Source organism: Rutilus rutilus, assembly GCF_951802725.1.
Source record: "Rutilus rutilus genome assembly, chromosome: 8".
Classification (NCBI taxonomy): domain Eukaryota; kingdom Metazoa; phylum Chordata; class Actinopteri; order Cypriniformes; family Leuciscidae; genus Rutilus; species Rutilus rutilus.
In genome coordinates, this window is record NC_140222.1 from 28554370 (window position 1) to 28570904 (window position 16535).

Below are 16535 nucleotides of genomic sequence, written 5' to 3' on the forward strand. Positions count from 1 at the left end.
TTTACATGACCTGAAGGTAATGCTGGAACCTGGTTCGAGAGTCAAGTCAAGACTGAGAAGAAAATGTAAAGACAAGTAGAACTAACACGTCATCCCTGAGTCCTCCTCAACAGATCAGCCGCCTGGATGTGCCATTTGTTTGGTCGTTTAGCGCAAGGTCTCTTTCTTTCGAGGTTTAGGTCAAGTCTGTATAGTCCAGACTAAGCGCCCTGATGTTCGGCAAGTGGCTAATATTGCGCATACACCAGCAGGCTGTGAGAGGACACAGCATTATAAGCAACATGCTGGAAACTTGTGAAATGTCTCAAAATGCACAAACGCAATTCAAATAAAAGAGGCAAAAACTGTTAAATCAATAAATACTCATTCTGACAACAAATGAAGGAACAGTTAAGAACCGCGCATGTCTCCAAGTCCACAAAACGCTACCCACAGCCGGTTGAAATGAACACACACACAACCTCCATACAATGGGCTCAAACAAATCAGCCATTAGTTTAAAATGAAAAAAAAAAAAAGGGGGAAAACTGTAAAGTGGTGTGAACTGAAAAAATCAGGTTTTAAAATAAATGTAAGGTATCATGCCAATAACATCTGCTCCCCTGCTAGATAAACCTAGTATACTAGTCATGTCTAGAAGAAAAAGAAAACAACGTATTGTCGTCTCCTCAACCTGATTTATCAGTCTGCCTTTCCTATGTAGAATTTCTCAAGTCGTGACATTAGCAGCCATGTGCGGACCAAAACAACTGAAAGAAACCAATAAAATGACATCTAGACCTGCAATTTTTCTATTAAATGATCAGAAATAATACATAGTCATTATTACATTAGATATCATACAATATTTACTCGCTGACTAGCTTCTCAAAAGGACAGTTGTCGTCAAACCTTCATTCCCTCTGAATGAGGTGTCGATTTGCGCACCGCATTCAGTTTAGTTCACGCTAGTTGACTGACAGACTTGACCGGAAACTCGTTGCTAGAGTCAGAATCATTTTTAATATGATGCCTAAATGGGCAAGCACAAAATAATAATTAATGTTTGATGCCTCTCCAGTGTTGCTGCACAAGAAAAACAAAAGGGATTGAAAACAAAACTAGAAGAAAAAATAAATTCATTCAACACCCTTTCAATAACCCTCTGGTCAAGCCCGCTGTTAGACTGAGGTAGGTTGTCAACTTCTGTGGACAAATTAAAAACAAAAATGAGAGAAATTTGAGGAAATTCTTCAGTAATGTCTCCAAATCACATTGAAACGAACAGCTAATATATAAACATCTTATGTAGAGGACTAACAGAAAACACCTCTGAATAGATTGCAAATGGTTGTATGATCTCGACCAAAGGAATGAACTTTTTTGAGATACGGTGGCTTTTCTCATATTTTGAAAAAACAGGCAAGATCTTAAATTTCCCAGGATGTTTAAACCTGTCAGAACACAAAGTGGAGAGGAAATCGAGGACAATAGAGCAGAATTGAAGGTGGTGTTACTCTTCCATGGTCTTTAAAGGGAGAATCGATATTAGGATGCAGTGAATGACTGGGAATGGCTTTACGGGGCATCTACGAGTTTGTCACGCCTGACTGCTCCAGAAGTCAGCAGCGCATGAGTTTGCGTGTCTGTGTGCGTGCATGAGTGTGTATGCATTCGGGAGAGGATACAGGGACACGTTTCTTGAATTTCCAAGGCTTAGATCCCATCTACACACCCCCACCCCCACCCCCCCACAAGTCTAAGTGTCCAGCCGGTCTCAGTATGCGGTGACCAGGTCTTTGTCATAATCGTATCTGCCTCGTTTGGGGGCGGGGCTGTCCTGGCTGTCGTCCGTGTCCTCGCTGTCCTCGGCCCCACCCCCTCCTTCTTCCTCTGACGAGTCGTCCAGAGTCAGGTCCACCACGGCTCCGCCTCCCGACCCGGCACTGGTGCCGCCGGTTCCTGCCGACGCGCCTCCCGATCCAGACTTCCCAGACTGGTTTGTGCTGCTATGTGCTGGAGAGTGGCCGTTCGCCTCAGGAACACCTTAGACGAGAGTTAAGTTCCCGTTAGATATTTAGCTTTGCTCAAAAACGCACCATACGCAAGTTAAATGTATGGACCCTTTTCACAGACTGATGTTGTGTGTGCACAGTTATTAACATCAAAGTTCTAGCAACGTTTTTTTTATTATTTTTAAGTACATTTACAACACTTTGTTATATTCTTTCAGCATTACATTTCAGAAAACTAGTTAATGTCCCCCTGTAGTCAATAATTTTATCCCTTAAAACTTTCCTTGAAAAAAAATTCTTTATGCCTTTATAAATAGCTTAAATGTAACTCTACACCGTTGCCTCATTTAATATACGTGGTTCTATAAATATGCTAATTAGTCCCATCTCCACTAACTCACACCAGCTCAGATATCCACTTGTTGATGATCGCACGTTGACCTGATTTGTTACAAGGTAGTTTGTGACATCAGAAACACCACGTTTTTGAGACCGTCTTTGGTTCACTGCAGTTTTAAGGAGAAAATACTCAGCAATGACGTTGACTTATGACTTTGCACATGGTTTGTCTTAAAGAATATTAAAAATACCACATTGACATATAAACAACATTAAAAGCTTGATTTTCACCACAGGGGGACTTTAAGGGTGTTTGCATGGATGTTTCTATTCAGGTGCTAAGAAACCGTATGTAATAATAACTCATCCATATATCTATCTATCTATCTATCTATCTATCTATCTATCTATCTATATATATATATATATATATATATATATATAGGGCTTGACATTAACACCTGCCAACCAACCAAATGCGGTTGTATTTCAGCAGTGGCATGTAACGCAGTCACTCCTACTAGACACTTTGGCGGGTTGAATTTTACATAAAATATGCATTTTTCAATTGTAGTCTTTTAAAAAAACATCAGAAAAGATAAAGTGCAATATAGTGTTGTCAAAAATATAGATTTTTCAAGTTGACACACAAAACCGCCTCCCCTCACACTTGTTTCATTTGCTCCGGATGAATATTATTGGTGTTACAGGGTTTTAATTTCGGCATGGGATTGCACATAATTTTACTTATTCTCACAGGTTTTGTGCTCACACCTGTATAATGGATCCGTGCGTCAGGTCTTAAAGTGACAGCAGCCAAATATATCTGCTGCCAAATTATGAGATAATATTACAAATATCTATATGTACGTTTTTTTTCCCATGGTATAGATGTCAAAATTGTGGCCAGTGAAAATGCTGAGTGGCTAGTGAGCAAAAAAGTTTATGTCAAGCCCTGTATGTATATGTGTGTATAATAGGAATGCAAACACTATATTTGTTGACCACTACAGAAGTGTACCCAACTATGACTTTTCTGAGAACACAGAAAATGTGAAAAAGGTCCATTGCAAATGCCATTTCAGAAGACAGAAAACCTTCTTACATATATCTACCACCGGATAGTCGGGCGAGCGACTGCTTTCCCGGTCTCGATCCTTCTCTTTGTCGTCTCTGATTGGCCTCCATGAGCCGTCAGTCAAATACTCAATCTCCTCCACATCCTCTGGCGTCTCTTTAAGGATCTCGGACAGCAACCTGAAACGGGTCACATTAAGGTGAGTTTTACCACCAGAATCAGCGAGAAGCGAGGAGTTGGATAGAGTGCAATTACCCGTCAATAGTAAGAAGCTCAAATGGAGCAGGTTTGTCGCATACAGGGCAGGTCCATGTGGGTTTCTTTTCATTCATTTGCAGGAAGAAGACAGCGTCGAAACACTGCAGGTGGGCGCAGGTGAGCACTCGACACGGCACTCCAAGTCTCATCTTCACCAGCTGTGTTAAAAAGACACTTAATAGATCTACTAACATTGGCACACAGATTGCATATAAAAAGACATAAACAGGACACTTACAGGGCAGATGAGGGACACTCGCAGTCCCGTAGTGGCGATCTCACTCTCAGGATCAAAGCGCAGCTTGTCCTGAACTGTGTACAATCCAAACAGTTTCAATAAAATAGCGATGCCGTGTGTTTATGTGTTTTATATATATATACAAATTTAAAAACGTAAAAAAAAAAAAAAAAAAAGATAAATGCACTAGGCTACATTTGTTTTATCAAAATACAGTAAAAACTAATTGTGAAATATTATTTCAATTTAAAATAAGACGGTCTTATTTGAATACATTTTAAAACTATTCCTGTGATCAAAGCTGAATTTTCAGCATCATTACTCCAGTCTTCAGAGTCACATGATCCTTCAGAAATCATTCTAATGTTCTGATTTGCTATTACATAAAAAACATTATCAATGTTTTTAATTATTTGATGAATAGAAAAGTTCAAAAGAACAGCATTTATTTGAAATATAATTATTTTGTAACATAATAAAAGTCTTTACTATCACTTTAATGCACTTGCTAAATAATAGTATACATATTTGAAAAAAATATTACTGACCAAAAATCAATAAAGGTTATAAATGCAATGAAAACTTTTTTGTTGAGATTAATTATAATAAGTCTGATGATACATTTAAAAAAAAAAAAAAAAAAAAAAAGTAAAAGGTGCAATAGTCCAATACAAGAAAGAAAAAAAATCCAATAATCTAAAAGGTACAGGTTCAAAGTTACAATATTTAAAGCTGCAGTCCGTAGTTTTTCCTCTTTGTCGCCATCTCTGTTCGCAATCTGCAATTGCAGTTATTCGCGGAATTATCAACCTTACGTGGATTGTGCCTCGGCATGGCACAGCGCGGATGAATCCACTGTTTTGAGGAGAATGTGCGGCTGTCAGTCGCCGCGCCGGTGTGGATCCTGTCATTCGCAATCACAGATTCTACTTTTTGGAAGTATGACCAACATAAGAATTTTCACCGGAAAATTATCTGAACAAGTAACATCCACTTTTGTTCTGACCAACTAAGGAAAAAAAAAGCATTGCAGTAAATCGCGCTGATTAAATCTAACGATCGCTTATCATATCACGTCAAACCGTGCAAATTATACTTTGTTCTCAAATTGTTAACAACATCAGCATTGTGTGACTATATTTAATGCCCTTCCGATATTATCCTTGTTTTCGCATGGGCCGGTTGCAGTCTCTTTTTTTCTGTAGCCACTCCGAAGTCTTTTGCGTTTTATAACGGGTGAATCTCCAGTTGTCGCTGGTGATTGTCGTTTGAACCTTTCTGGATCCGCCATCAAATTGACAAGTTGAATTATATCAAGTGCTGTGAGAAAAGGCTATAAATCTCCACCTCCAACATCCTCACACGCAATATAGCCTACTAGCCGAGACACTTTCTTTATTTGTACAGATGTGACGTAATGACGCAAAGACATGCTCGAATTTCCCGCGGAAATCCACCAGTACCACTGGAATTAAAAAGCATTATTACAAGCTTACCGTTTTGAATCGCGCGAAGGCAAGCAGATAGTTTTGAACACTGGCTGGATATGTACTTGCTCAAACATTTATTTTGGATAATTTTTAACCCCAAAAAAGTTACAGAATGCAGCTTTAAGTACAGTACAGTTTGATTTCAAAACATTAGCTTTTTTAAAAACATATTTCATGTCAGGGTTTGATGCAATATGTTTGGTCAAGGCAACGAAACTTACTGCGTTCGCGACAACGATCGGGACTCTCAACTGAGCAATGTTTCAGCTGGTTGAAGAGCTCTCCAGATGTGAACACCCTCACCAGATACACTGCCACAGAGTACCGCTGCATCCAAAACATAGCGGTTAGCAACAACACAATCAACTGTGCAAAACCAGGCATCCTTCATCTAACATGTTCATTCACAAATATGGATATAAGAAAACAGCTCTTTGTATCAAGTCTCTGTACCTTTCCAAAGTTGCCCCACGTGATGGTGACTCTGTTAGTGACTGTGGAGAGGTGTAACCAGGGCGTGATGTTGACGGGTCGACAGGGCCGACGCGGCTCAACACCCGGTTTATTGGAAGGATAGTAACCCTGAACAAAAAGAAATAAAATGTAATTTACAGTAACAAGATTTAAAGCATTCTAAGAAACAAAAATAACACACAAAAAAGTTATTTACATACAGTGGTTTAGATTTACGATCATCCTCCCTGACAAACACTTACCGGTACATGACAGTAGGACTGATTCACTTTCACAGCAATATTGGGAGGATACTGGTCCTCCTGAACACCGATTGAGTCTGTGTAGCAGATTCTAGGAGAAGAAAAGGGCATGTCAGCATGCAGAAAATGACCAAAACTTGACCAACCAACAAGATGTAGCTGAATGACGTACCTGAGAACCACCTGAACTGATTTCATCCCTGGGCGAAGTTCACTGTGCAGGAACAAACATTTTTTATGAGTAAATACAATTAAAGATGTTTAATATTCTTTTGTATTTTAAGTAAACAAGAAAATACATCAGCCATGCAGACCCATTGGCCATTTTGAGATTATCAACATTAATCAATAATTATGGCCACTGAATAATGTATAATACATAGTATTATATAGTAAATAGGTGTTCAATTTTCCCAATATTGCTTGTCATTTTGTAACATTTTCTGGGGAAAATTGGTGGAATTGTGTCTGTGTTTAAACATTGTAAAAAAATAAATTAAATAAAACACTCTTATGAGTACCAGAGAGTATAAAATAAAATGCAATCAAAAAAGTTGTTATTTATTATGCTATTAATTTATATCTGTACGATTTCCATTTGTTACTGCAAATTAAAAAGAGAGACGTTTTTTTCTTGTACAGAATTAAAAAACAAATATAAATATTATTCTGGCACACTAAAAATACAGTTTATAATTTTTTAATCCTTATTGTTAAGCCAGGAATAACTGTACATAAATGTAGCAAAAATAAATAAATAAAAACATGCAGGGAAGATGTGTCGAAACTTGTGATCAATGGGCGTCTGTGGCAATCTGCTCTGCACACTAATAATCCACACTCTATCATTATCTATCATTAAATTCCATTACGTATATACCCTAATATCTTAAATCCCATCATTGTTATTGGTCATTGGTTGATTGCTAAATAAAGCCACCAGTTTGACTGCACTTCTTACCTGGAGTTCCGGATCTGTTCCACTTGGCTTGTTGTTAATTCAAAAACACATTGACTCTCTTGCAGCTTCTCACTGTTCTGAGCGACTGCAAAGAGTGACAAACTCAGAATTATCTCGCTGGCTGCCTTCATCATCGGCTAGACACACCTCTTAAAATTGGCCTATTATTTATTCATGATAAGGGCACTCACTTAGTTCTGTCGGTGGCAGCAGCGTTTCTAGGTTGTGGTAGAATGGCAGGGGCACCAGTTTGACTTCGGCCGCAGGAGGCGGCACCGGTTTGGGGATGCCGTTGAGGTAGTCTGTTCCCTGGGCCGTGCCTCTGGGCGAGGTGTTGAGGGCAGGGTAGGTTACGGGCACCGATTCCGGGCGCCGGGCAGCCAGCCAGGCCGAGGCTTTGGGGAAGCGCGTCTCGTAGAGCTGTCGAACGTTCTTTAGCAGCTCTGGACTGTACTCGGTTTGCACAAGCCTAAGAGCTCTTCCCACTAAATCCTGCTTCAAACCGCTTTTACTGCGGCCCATGGAGGCCAGCAGCGTCTGCAGATCAGACACCCGGAAACTCTTCACCATGTTCTGGCGAGAATGAGAAAGGATTAAAAAAAAACACTGTTGTTAGTGAGGTGTGCGGCATATAGTTCAATATCTGTTGTAAAGGTTGTGGGTTCGATTCCCAAAAGGGAACAATGCCCTTGAGTGAAGGTCTGTCTCACACCAAGCTTGAATGTTCGGTCCGATTTTTGCATGCGATTTGTCCGTGGCAGACAGGCTGAATGAGCATGCAAATTCACTCTCTGACACTAGGTGGCGTTAGACAAAACAGAAATACTGTGGTTACCCTGGTACACTAAGCAGTGCCGAGCAACTTTCTGTTTTATGTAACAGCAGCAGCTCTTGGCATGTGACCAAAAGCTTGAATCGTATTGGTTGGTCAGTTTTCTTCGCATTGCGATGAAAAAAAAGATTAGAACACCTCTCTGTAAAAAAAAAAAAAAACATTGCATTGACAGCATGTGATTGATGGTCCGAACAGACACGTTAACAACCATTTATCGCATCGGATTTCCGCAACAATATTAATTTTATTGTGAACGGGCCTAAAGACACGTAACCTCAGGTCAAAGTTTTTAAAGTTGCTTTAGATTAAAGCATCTACTAAAATTTCATATTTGCTAAAACTTTACATTACTTTTAATAAAGTTGTTTATAGAACATGAACATTGTTTTGACTTTTTCAATTCATTACAAAAACATTCCTTAAGCTTCTAAATGGCCTCGATCTCTAGTAATCTACCATGACTGAACCCATGCAGGCCGATGACACTCTACATATAAACATTACACACAACTCAACTCTGAAAAACAGGTAAAACAATGGGCATATTTGTAATCCTCATGTAGTAATGAAATATCAGCATGGATGGGAATATCTGCTGATATACAGTAGTAAAGAGATACAGCACAAATGAAAATAATACATCTCGTCAAGCTACCCACATGCATCAATTGTGCATCATGTGACTATACACCCATACATTAATAAGCACCACTGCAAAGTAGTTGCAAACTAATATCCACTTTTGTTGCTTTTTAAAACTACATGGCCGTATTATTTGAACTAAGAAAAGCTAGGGTCTGTTTTGTTATGTATTGTGCAGACTAATCATTCATTTCCACAAGCAGCGCGCCCCCGCGCGCGCGCACAGGAACACTAGCTGTGTCTAAAAGCCTGGTGAACTGTCTAACCCAGACTGCTTTTTGGCAATCAAATGAACATTCAGAACGTGCAAAAATTCGAATTGAACGTTAGAACGAGCCAAATATGCCGGCTACATAGACAGCTTACTGGGTTTTAAGACACAACCATTCACATTGCACACATACAAATTGCCAAAGCACTTTACAGACTGCCACTTGTCCTGTGTGAGCACAAAATATCATATTATAAAATTAAACTCAAGTTGTTTTAATAGGCACCGCCTCTGACTCAAATGGCTCATTTTACTGACACTATTTTTACAAATCTCATCTACTCACCATCGCTTCAACCAGTTCGGCCGCCATCTTCGCACAGCAGCCCCGCGAGAGCCTGAAGCGAAAGGCAGCAGCTGGCCAATGAGAAGCCGAGAAGGCGTTCGATGACCGCCGCCGGTGTCCAATCAGCACGGAGGACTGTTCATAAGTAGGCGGGGTCGTCTGCGAAGAGGCGTGACGGCGAGCTTTAAAAGGGACAGTGTAGTCAAAAAAAGAAAACTTGAAGCAAGGTCTACCCTTTCTGATAGGCCTCTAGTGCTTGTAAACCTACCCACCGTCGCCTGAACTTCACTGTCTGATTTGCCCACTTTAATAGTCTGGTGTTAGAGCGAAAGCACATTGCATTTTGCATTCAGATGTGATGTGAGAGGTGGGTTTCCCGAGACAAGTGGAAGAGGAGCGCATGGCTCCATCCGATCCATTCCGCATGGAAAAATCCATTTCATGAGTTTCAAAAAGCCGTGATGTTGAGGACTGAATGCTTTGTGTAATTTCAGCCATAAAATGACTACAGAAGCACACTAAAACTACTCATAAATATATTCACAAGCGCATCGCGTTTACAATGTATTGTGGAATATAATACAACGAGCATACTTGCTCATTGAGGACAACTGGGTAGACTAGTCTGGAAAATCCACACGAGACTGAATCCAGAATCCTCAGGAAACTCCATCCCGTGGTTCTCTCTATTGTATGTGGTGGGGGAGGGGAAGCATAGAATGTTTGAGAACAATTTGCTGAGGTAAATATTATGCGTGATGAGCAGAACTAGAACAAATCAGGTATGTTTACATTGTTCCTTACAGACGTTAAAAAAAAAATATATATATACATGTATTATTAGAACAAGAATACCTGTTCTCAAGTCATACAATAATATCATACTATTTTGAAATAAAAGGGAAAGTTCAGCCTTACTTATTCAACTTAATGATTCTCCAAACCCGTATTCTGTGGAACACAAATAAAGTTGTTAGGCAGAATTACAGCCTCATTAACCTTTCACTTTCGTTGTACTGAAAACATACAAAGAAAATGAATGGTGACTGAGGCTGTCTATAACTTTTTTGTGTGTTTTAATGAAGAAAAAAGTCGGGTTTTACACAACACAAAGGTGAGTAAAAAGATGACGGAAATTGTATTATTGGTTAACTTAATGGTATGTTAAATCCTCTGTCCTAGCAGAGGATGGCGCTGCTGTCAATGTTTTGCCTCTTTTAAAAGTTGTCTCTTTAAATGAGTGGTTTTGAAGAACTTCACGAACTTGCGTGTAATAAGATAAATTAATAAAACTAATTTAGGGTGACAATCACAGTCAATTTGCGGAACCACAAGCCAGGAAACCATGAAATAAAATCAGGTTTGGTTCAATTAATGAACCAGTTGCAAAAGTCACCCCAGGGTTATTTATTTATGACATTGATCTGCAAAGCTGACAGTGATTCGTCTAGTCCACCTGTTCTCCCACAAAATCCATGCTAAGTCACTTCCCATGAGAAGAACTTCAGAATGTTCTTTGGAAGATCTATTAAAGTTTCTTTTTGTGGCATTCAGGCAGGTAGCATTTAGTAATTATATATTTTCAGTAAAGTTTATTTTAATATAATTGTAATAACTGTTCTGTTAAATGGTTGTATGTGAATAGAAAAAAATCTCTTTGTTTTCTAGAACCTTGACATTAACATTCAACAGAACTGTCTTTGTGAGTTCGAATTGTCACATATTAAAAGCATAGAAAAGCCTAATTACTTAGTGCAGCTCTTTGAATCTTTTCTTTTCTTTATCTGTATGTGTATTATAAGAGTCTGACATTACAAGACTGCATATAGCACATGGAAGTGTGTGTGTGTGTGTGTGTGTGTGTGTGTGTGTGTGTGTGTGTTTGCAGCTATTTTAAGTCAAATATGCACATGAGTCATAGGGATATAGTCCACGTTCAAATGCTCCAACTCTCCTACCTTTTGAGTGAAGACATCACTCACTCACGTCCCAGTAATATCATTGTCCACTCCAGTGTCAGGTCAACAACAGACAAACAACCACACTAACAGAGGCTTTAACAGGAACACAGTTTCACATGTAATCCAATAACTACCTTGAAAGACCTATAATTAACTAATTGACAAAGTCTTATAGGGCACTCATTTGGATAATCTGAAACCAATACAACATGCTTGTTCACATATAGACCTCTGGTAAAAAGTTGTATTATGCAAAATAAGAATCTTGGTGCAGATGTTGACCCAGTTCAACACTTTTTATTAAATAAAATAAAACATATAAAAATAAATGTCAGAGAAAAACAGTATTTTATTTAGGCCTATACTTAAACTGAAACCAGTAATGAGATACTTCACAATCCCATCTCATTTCTGTTATGTGCTGCACTGTTATGCAATGTCCTGTGGACTGTGAGACTTAAATCTCATAAGAGCCACACTTATGCATTCTATTTTAAACAATATTTACATTTGTTCATTCAGTAGGTACTTTATAACATATTTGATGTTTAATTTATTATATTAGATTTATTTAGTAGATAAAAAGATACACTTTCATATTTTAAAATGTATTTTATGCTGACACCAGATTTCATTTAAAGTATTTTTTTTTATCCATTTGAAAATCAATTTTAATTTATTTTTTAAGAAAAGTATTATTTAAAGTAGTATTATTAGTATTTTCTTTACAATAGACCTGAAAGAAAAAGAAAAATGCTTTCTACATTAGTATTTCTAGAATTTCTATAACTCAAACAGTAGAAAATGGTGCTAGCAACGGCAAGGTCATGGGTTCGATTCCCAGGGTATAAGCGTGCGAAAATATGAAAGAAAGAAAATATACTTTAAGTGCAGTTTTGGATAAAAGTGTCTATACCTAAAGCATAAATGTGAATGTGAAATTTTATTGGAAATGCTGTCTTAAAACAAAACTTTAATGTTTGGAATTAAATTAAAAGGTATGCATACTGCATACTGTATATTAGGCTACTTCAACTGTTAACTGTTGATTGAACACAACAACAAAAAATCATAAATAAAGATACTGTACTACAATTTTTAACATTCATATTGACATTAGTGCATGAAAGCGGATTTTAAAACTGTTTAGTTGCAGTAATCAAAAATACAGAACGCTTTTGTTTTGGTCCTAAAGACTTGACCCAAACAGGATAAACACACCCAGAGGTCATGTTGTACCACTGCAGCCACCACCCGAGACAATTTGTGTACATTAATCTGTGTAATCTCTCGTAATTACAAAGATTTGCTTGGGTTAATAAAAAATAATCCCCCTCAATTAGACCCCCTGCCTCTAACTCTCTTGTACCCCACATTGCTTCTAATTACGTGGTTAAATATGCAGAGCATTTAAATTAAGTGGCGTTAACTCTCTGGTCATTGTGAGAGAAGTCTATCTAGAAGGAGGCTTTCTAGGAAGATTCGAAACTGATGTTGTTGTTCGGCCTGAACAGGTAGCTAAGCGAACAAACACGCAACTTAACGAACATATTTACCTGTTCACTCGGTTTACGCATGCCTCGGAGACTGACGTCACATCTGTTACCGAATTAATTGTTTGTTGGACTAATCTTTAACTGCGCTTCTTGAAAAGACAGTCAAACCAGGACAAAATGTTAGTGGGTTCCAAAAATTGAATTTTCAACCACTAAGAGATCCAACAATACAGAAATGGAGGACAACACATGCCGCAGCAATCGAGAACAACTGGGACTTCAGTTCACCATTGACTACCTATTGTACAATAAGGGACGCAACACTGAGAGAGCAGAACCAGAGCACAACGTCCCTCCATCTGAATGTCTTCAAACCACAGTCGACGAAACCGAACGAAAAACTCTCTCAGAACAGGATAGCGAAAAATCTGAGGACCAGGAAAACGAAGATACCGAATGTGAAGAGGAACACGAGAAGGCGAGCGAGAAGAGTGAAGGAGCGGATGAGAAGCCAGCGCAGTCTTACATTGCCCTCATTTCCATGGCCATCTTGGATTCAGAAGAAAAGAAACTCCTGCTGTGTGATATTTACCAGTGGATCATGGATCACTATCCTTACTTCAAAAGCAAGGTATTGTTTGAAAGCAACTAAGCTCCCTCAAAAAGTTTGTCAGCAAATGTTAGGCAATTTTGCTACAAATCTCTTGAAAATTCAAAAATATATGATCAATAAGGTATGACATTTGTTTTTACATTGCTTTAACTCATCAAAAATAAGTTTTGTAATTTTCAACTTTTTTTACAAGATTAAACTCATTTTAAAGTCAGTTTAATGTAATTTGAGTTGAAATGACTTAAACATTCAAGTTGATTTTACTTCATTTGAAAATGAAATTTTACTTAATTTACTTAGGCAGCAACTTATTTTTTTTTACACTGCAGTACTTCACATTTGTAATCATTACCAAACCATTTTTCTAATAAGTGCTGAGGAAGTCTACAAACCGTAATCCTGTTGTTTACAAACTGCATTTTGGCAAAGCACTTCTTTAAAAGACCTACAACACAAAGACAAGGAAACAAACCACAGCTAAATATTATGAACTGGGTTCTGATTTGACTATCTAACAAAGTCATTGGATCTTTATCTGTTAAACCAAGTTTGAATCCCATGATCTGACAAAGAATTACATTCAGATTTTTATTGTTAAAACCAAAAGATTCGACTCCAAGTGAATTTTCACAAATTCAGGGTCATTCTTAAATTGTACCATTCCTTCGCAATTTCTTGATAATAATTTATACACTGACCATTTTGTTTATAGACCTTTCATACTCAGAGGTCCAAGTATTATCTTTGACTTTCATATGAGCCATAATTCACATTGTCTACTCTTTAAACAGGACAAGAACTGGAGAAACAGCGTCAGACACAACCTCTCTTTAAACGAGTGCTTCATCAAAGCCGGCCGCAGTGACAACGGCAAGGGCCATTTCTGGGCTATTCATCCAGCCAACTTTCAAGACTTCTCTAATGGGGACTACCACCGGCGTCGAGCCCGGAGAAGGATCCGCAGAGTAACGGGACAGCTGCCCTTCGCTCTACCTGCGCATTACCAAACCCTCGTCCGCCTGAAACGGACACCGTGTTGGTGTTGCCCACCATCCCATCCGTTAATGATGAGCTTCTCGCCCAGAGTCTACTGGAGCTGGGCTGCACTTCAGACACATCGCACACCATCCCTTCATGGATTGATATAACCGGACTCTGAAATAATGTCTGCATGTAACAGTGTTGGAAATTTAATTGTACATATTTTCTAATCCATCTTGTATATGTGCACATTTATTTGTAAAATAAAAAAACAAATAAAGTTAGATGAAAAGTATTGCATTTTCTTATTCATTGCATCCTCTTAAAGGAGTCTGTGCAAGTGGAACTTAATCACCAGCATTTGTGGCATAATGTTGATTACCACAAAAAAATGTATTGCAAAATTCAAGGTTACATTGAGGCGCTTACAATGGAAGTAAATGAGGCCAATTTTTACAGGATTTAAAAACAGAAATGTCAATCTTATCATTTTATAAAAGCACTTGTTCTGTTCAAATGTGTGTATTATTTGAGTTGTAAAGCTGTTTAAAAGCAGCATTTTTACATGTAGTACATTTTAGGGTTTATGGCATTGTGAAGTAAAATAACCTATAAAAAATAATTGAAATAACCTTCCACAGAAAAGGTTAATATGTGATTTTCTTCACACTAAAAATATGTTAAAGCTCATTGTTTTCGTCTTGAAGCTAAACTTTTGAAACAGTGATATTTTAAGGTTTACAAAATGGCCCTATTCACTTAAAGGGATACTCCACTTTTTTGGAAATAGGCTCATTTTACAACTCCCCCAGAGTTAAACAGTTGAGTTTTACCGTTTTCGAATCCATTCAGCCGATCTCCGGGTCTGGCGGTACCACTTTTAGCATAGCTTAGCATAGATCATTGAATCGGACAAGACCATTAGCATCTCTCAAAAAAAAATGTAAAGTTTGCGATTTTCTAGGCTGATATGGCTAGGAACTATACTCTCATTCCTGTGTAATAATCAAGAAACTTTGCTGCCGTACCATGAGTCCAGCAGGCGTAATGATATGACGCAGCGCCTGAAAATTGGTCTTAATAGGTTAGACAAACTTAGTCCCGGTCACGTTGGAAGTTATATTTTCAGGCGCTGCGTCATATCATTACGCCTGCTGGACTCATGGTACGGCTTTTTTTTTCTTCATTTGTGATAACCAACATTACGTACTGGAATATATAAACCAAACATCCAGTAAAAAAAAAAAAAAAAAAAAATTATATATATAGGCTATATATAACTGCATTGTGCAATTAGAGATATAACTAATAAGCTCCATAAGGATAGTACAAAATCCTGTGCGCTTAAACAGATATAGGCAAACTGTGAAATTAGGTTAAAAAATCTTAGAAGGCAACATAACAAATGATTAAGACCAGTAATACAATAATACCATTTAATTTCTCACCAAGTGTGTTAGTGTGCAAGCATCACTTTGGGAGGACATTATGAATGGTGTAAAAAAAGTGAACACATTCCTCACGGATGTGGCCACTCCAGATAATAATTAGACAGAAGAGCTCAGAAGCCAAATCTTTAGTCTAAGAGATTTCGGCAGGCTGCCCAAAGCCGACTCCGGGATAAGTACCCAGATAATCCCATAAATCGCCATGCAGTTTCGAAAAATAGGAAGCTTATCACACAGCATAATCTGGTAAGCGTTCCTCGGGTGAGGACCTACACTTCTGCTGGAGAAGAGGGAGGGAGGGATGAGTTAGCCGAGTGTGGGGCGAGATGTAGCCTCAAAACGGCATTACCGTGAGCAGATCAAGAGGGTCATGAGCTAATGTTGGACATCTGGACAGAATAATTAGTGGCTAAATTATGATTTCGGCTTACATCCTGACGCCTTTAAGAGGTCTCTGATTCCTACCAGCTTCAGGAAGACAGCAGTCTTGACACACTTCACTTTTGAAAGGATGAATTAAAGACACCATGTAGAGGCAGTCATTTGCATAACCCTGACCCGCCTGGAGAAAAAGAGAACTCAAATTAGTGACCCTATCTACACATTTTTACAGTCAAAATTCACATTTATTCCTGTGAAGACGCCACTGCTATGAAATAAAACAGTGTGCTTTCTAATTTTAATTATTTAAATTTAATATAAAGCTAACATACTTTCTGACACTTGTTCAGAGAGGTCTTAATAATAGTGCACATACTATATAGACTCCTAATAAATATATTTAAAGCTGCAGTCCGTAGTTTTTCCTCTTTGTCGCCATCTCTTTTGCGTTTTACAACGGGTGAATCTCCAGTTGTCACAGGTGATTGTCGTTTGAACCTTTCTGGATCCGCCGTCAAATTGATAAGTTTAATTATATCAAGTGCTG

At 38.2% G+C, this 16535-nt stretch overlaps 2 protein-coding genes across 2 annotated transcripts; one reads left to right on the forward strand and one right to left on the reverse strand.

Annotated features, from left to right (window-relative positions):
- Window positions 1–1514: 1514 nt before the first annotated feature.
- Window positions 1515–9203, reverse strand: pias4a (protein inhibitor of activated STAT, 4a). Its single transcript, XM_084417697.1, has 11 exons — window positions 9109–9203; window positions 7266–7647; window positions 7075–7159; window positions 6286–6327; window positions 6114–6204; window positions 5851–5979; window positions 5619–5724; window positions 3908–3981; window positions 3667–3827; window positions 3439–3590; window positions 1515–2025 (listed from the first exon to the last, which is right to left on the reverse strand). The coding sequence occupies exons 1-11, from the start codon at window positions 9133–9135 to the stop codon at window positions 1757–1759; spliced, it is 1518 nt and encodes a 505-aa protein (XP_084273823.1). The 5' UTR covers window positions 9136–9203; the 3' UTR covers window positions 1515–1756.
- Window positions 9204–12326: 3123 nt separating this feature from the next.
- On the forward strand, window positions 12327–14672 carry foxq2 (forkhead box Q2). The gene is made up of 2 exons (XM_084417340.1): window positions 12327–13196; window positions 13970–14672. Exons 1-2 carry the CDS (start codon window positions 12801–12803, stop codon window positions 14324–14326), a joined length of 753 nt encoding a protein of 250 aa, XP_084273466.1. The 5' UTR covers window positions 12327–12800; the 3' UTR covers window positions 14327–14672.
- Window positions 14673–16535: the final 1863 nt, after the last annotated feature.

Excerpts from the sequence above, each read along its gene's own strand:
- foxq2 (XM_084417340.1), top strand. The coding sequence starts at position 12,801 with ATGGAGGACAACACATGCCGCAGCAATCGAGAACAACTGGGACTTCAG. Across the intron at positions 13,197-13,969 it reads ATCCTTACTTCAAAAGCAAG|GACAAGAACTGGAGAAACAG; the intron begins GTATTGTTTGAA and ends CTCTTTAAACAG.
- pias4a (XM_084417697.1), bottom strand. The coding sequence starts at position 9,135 with ATGGCGGCCGAACTGGTTGAAGCGATG. Across the intron at positions 7,160-7,265 it reads GCTGCCACCGACAGAACTAA|TCGCTCAGAACAGTGAGAAG; the intron begins GTGAGTGCCCTT and ends CACTCTTTGCAG. Across the intron at positions 2,026-3,438 it reads CTATCCGGTGGTAGATATAT|GTGTTCCTGAGGCGAACGGC; the intron begins GTAAGAAGGTTT and ends CTCTCGTCTAAG.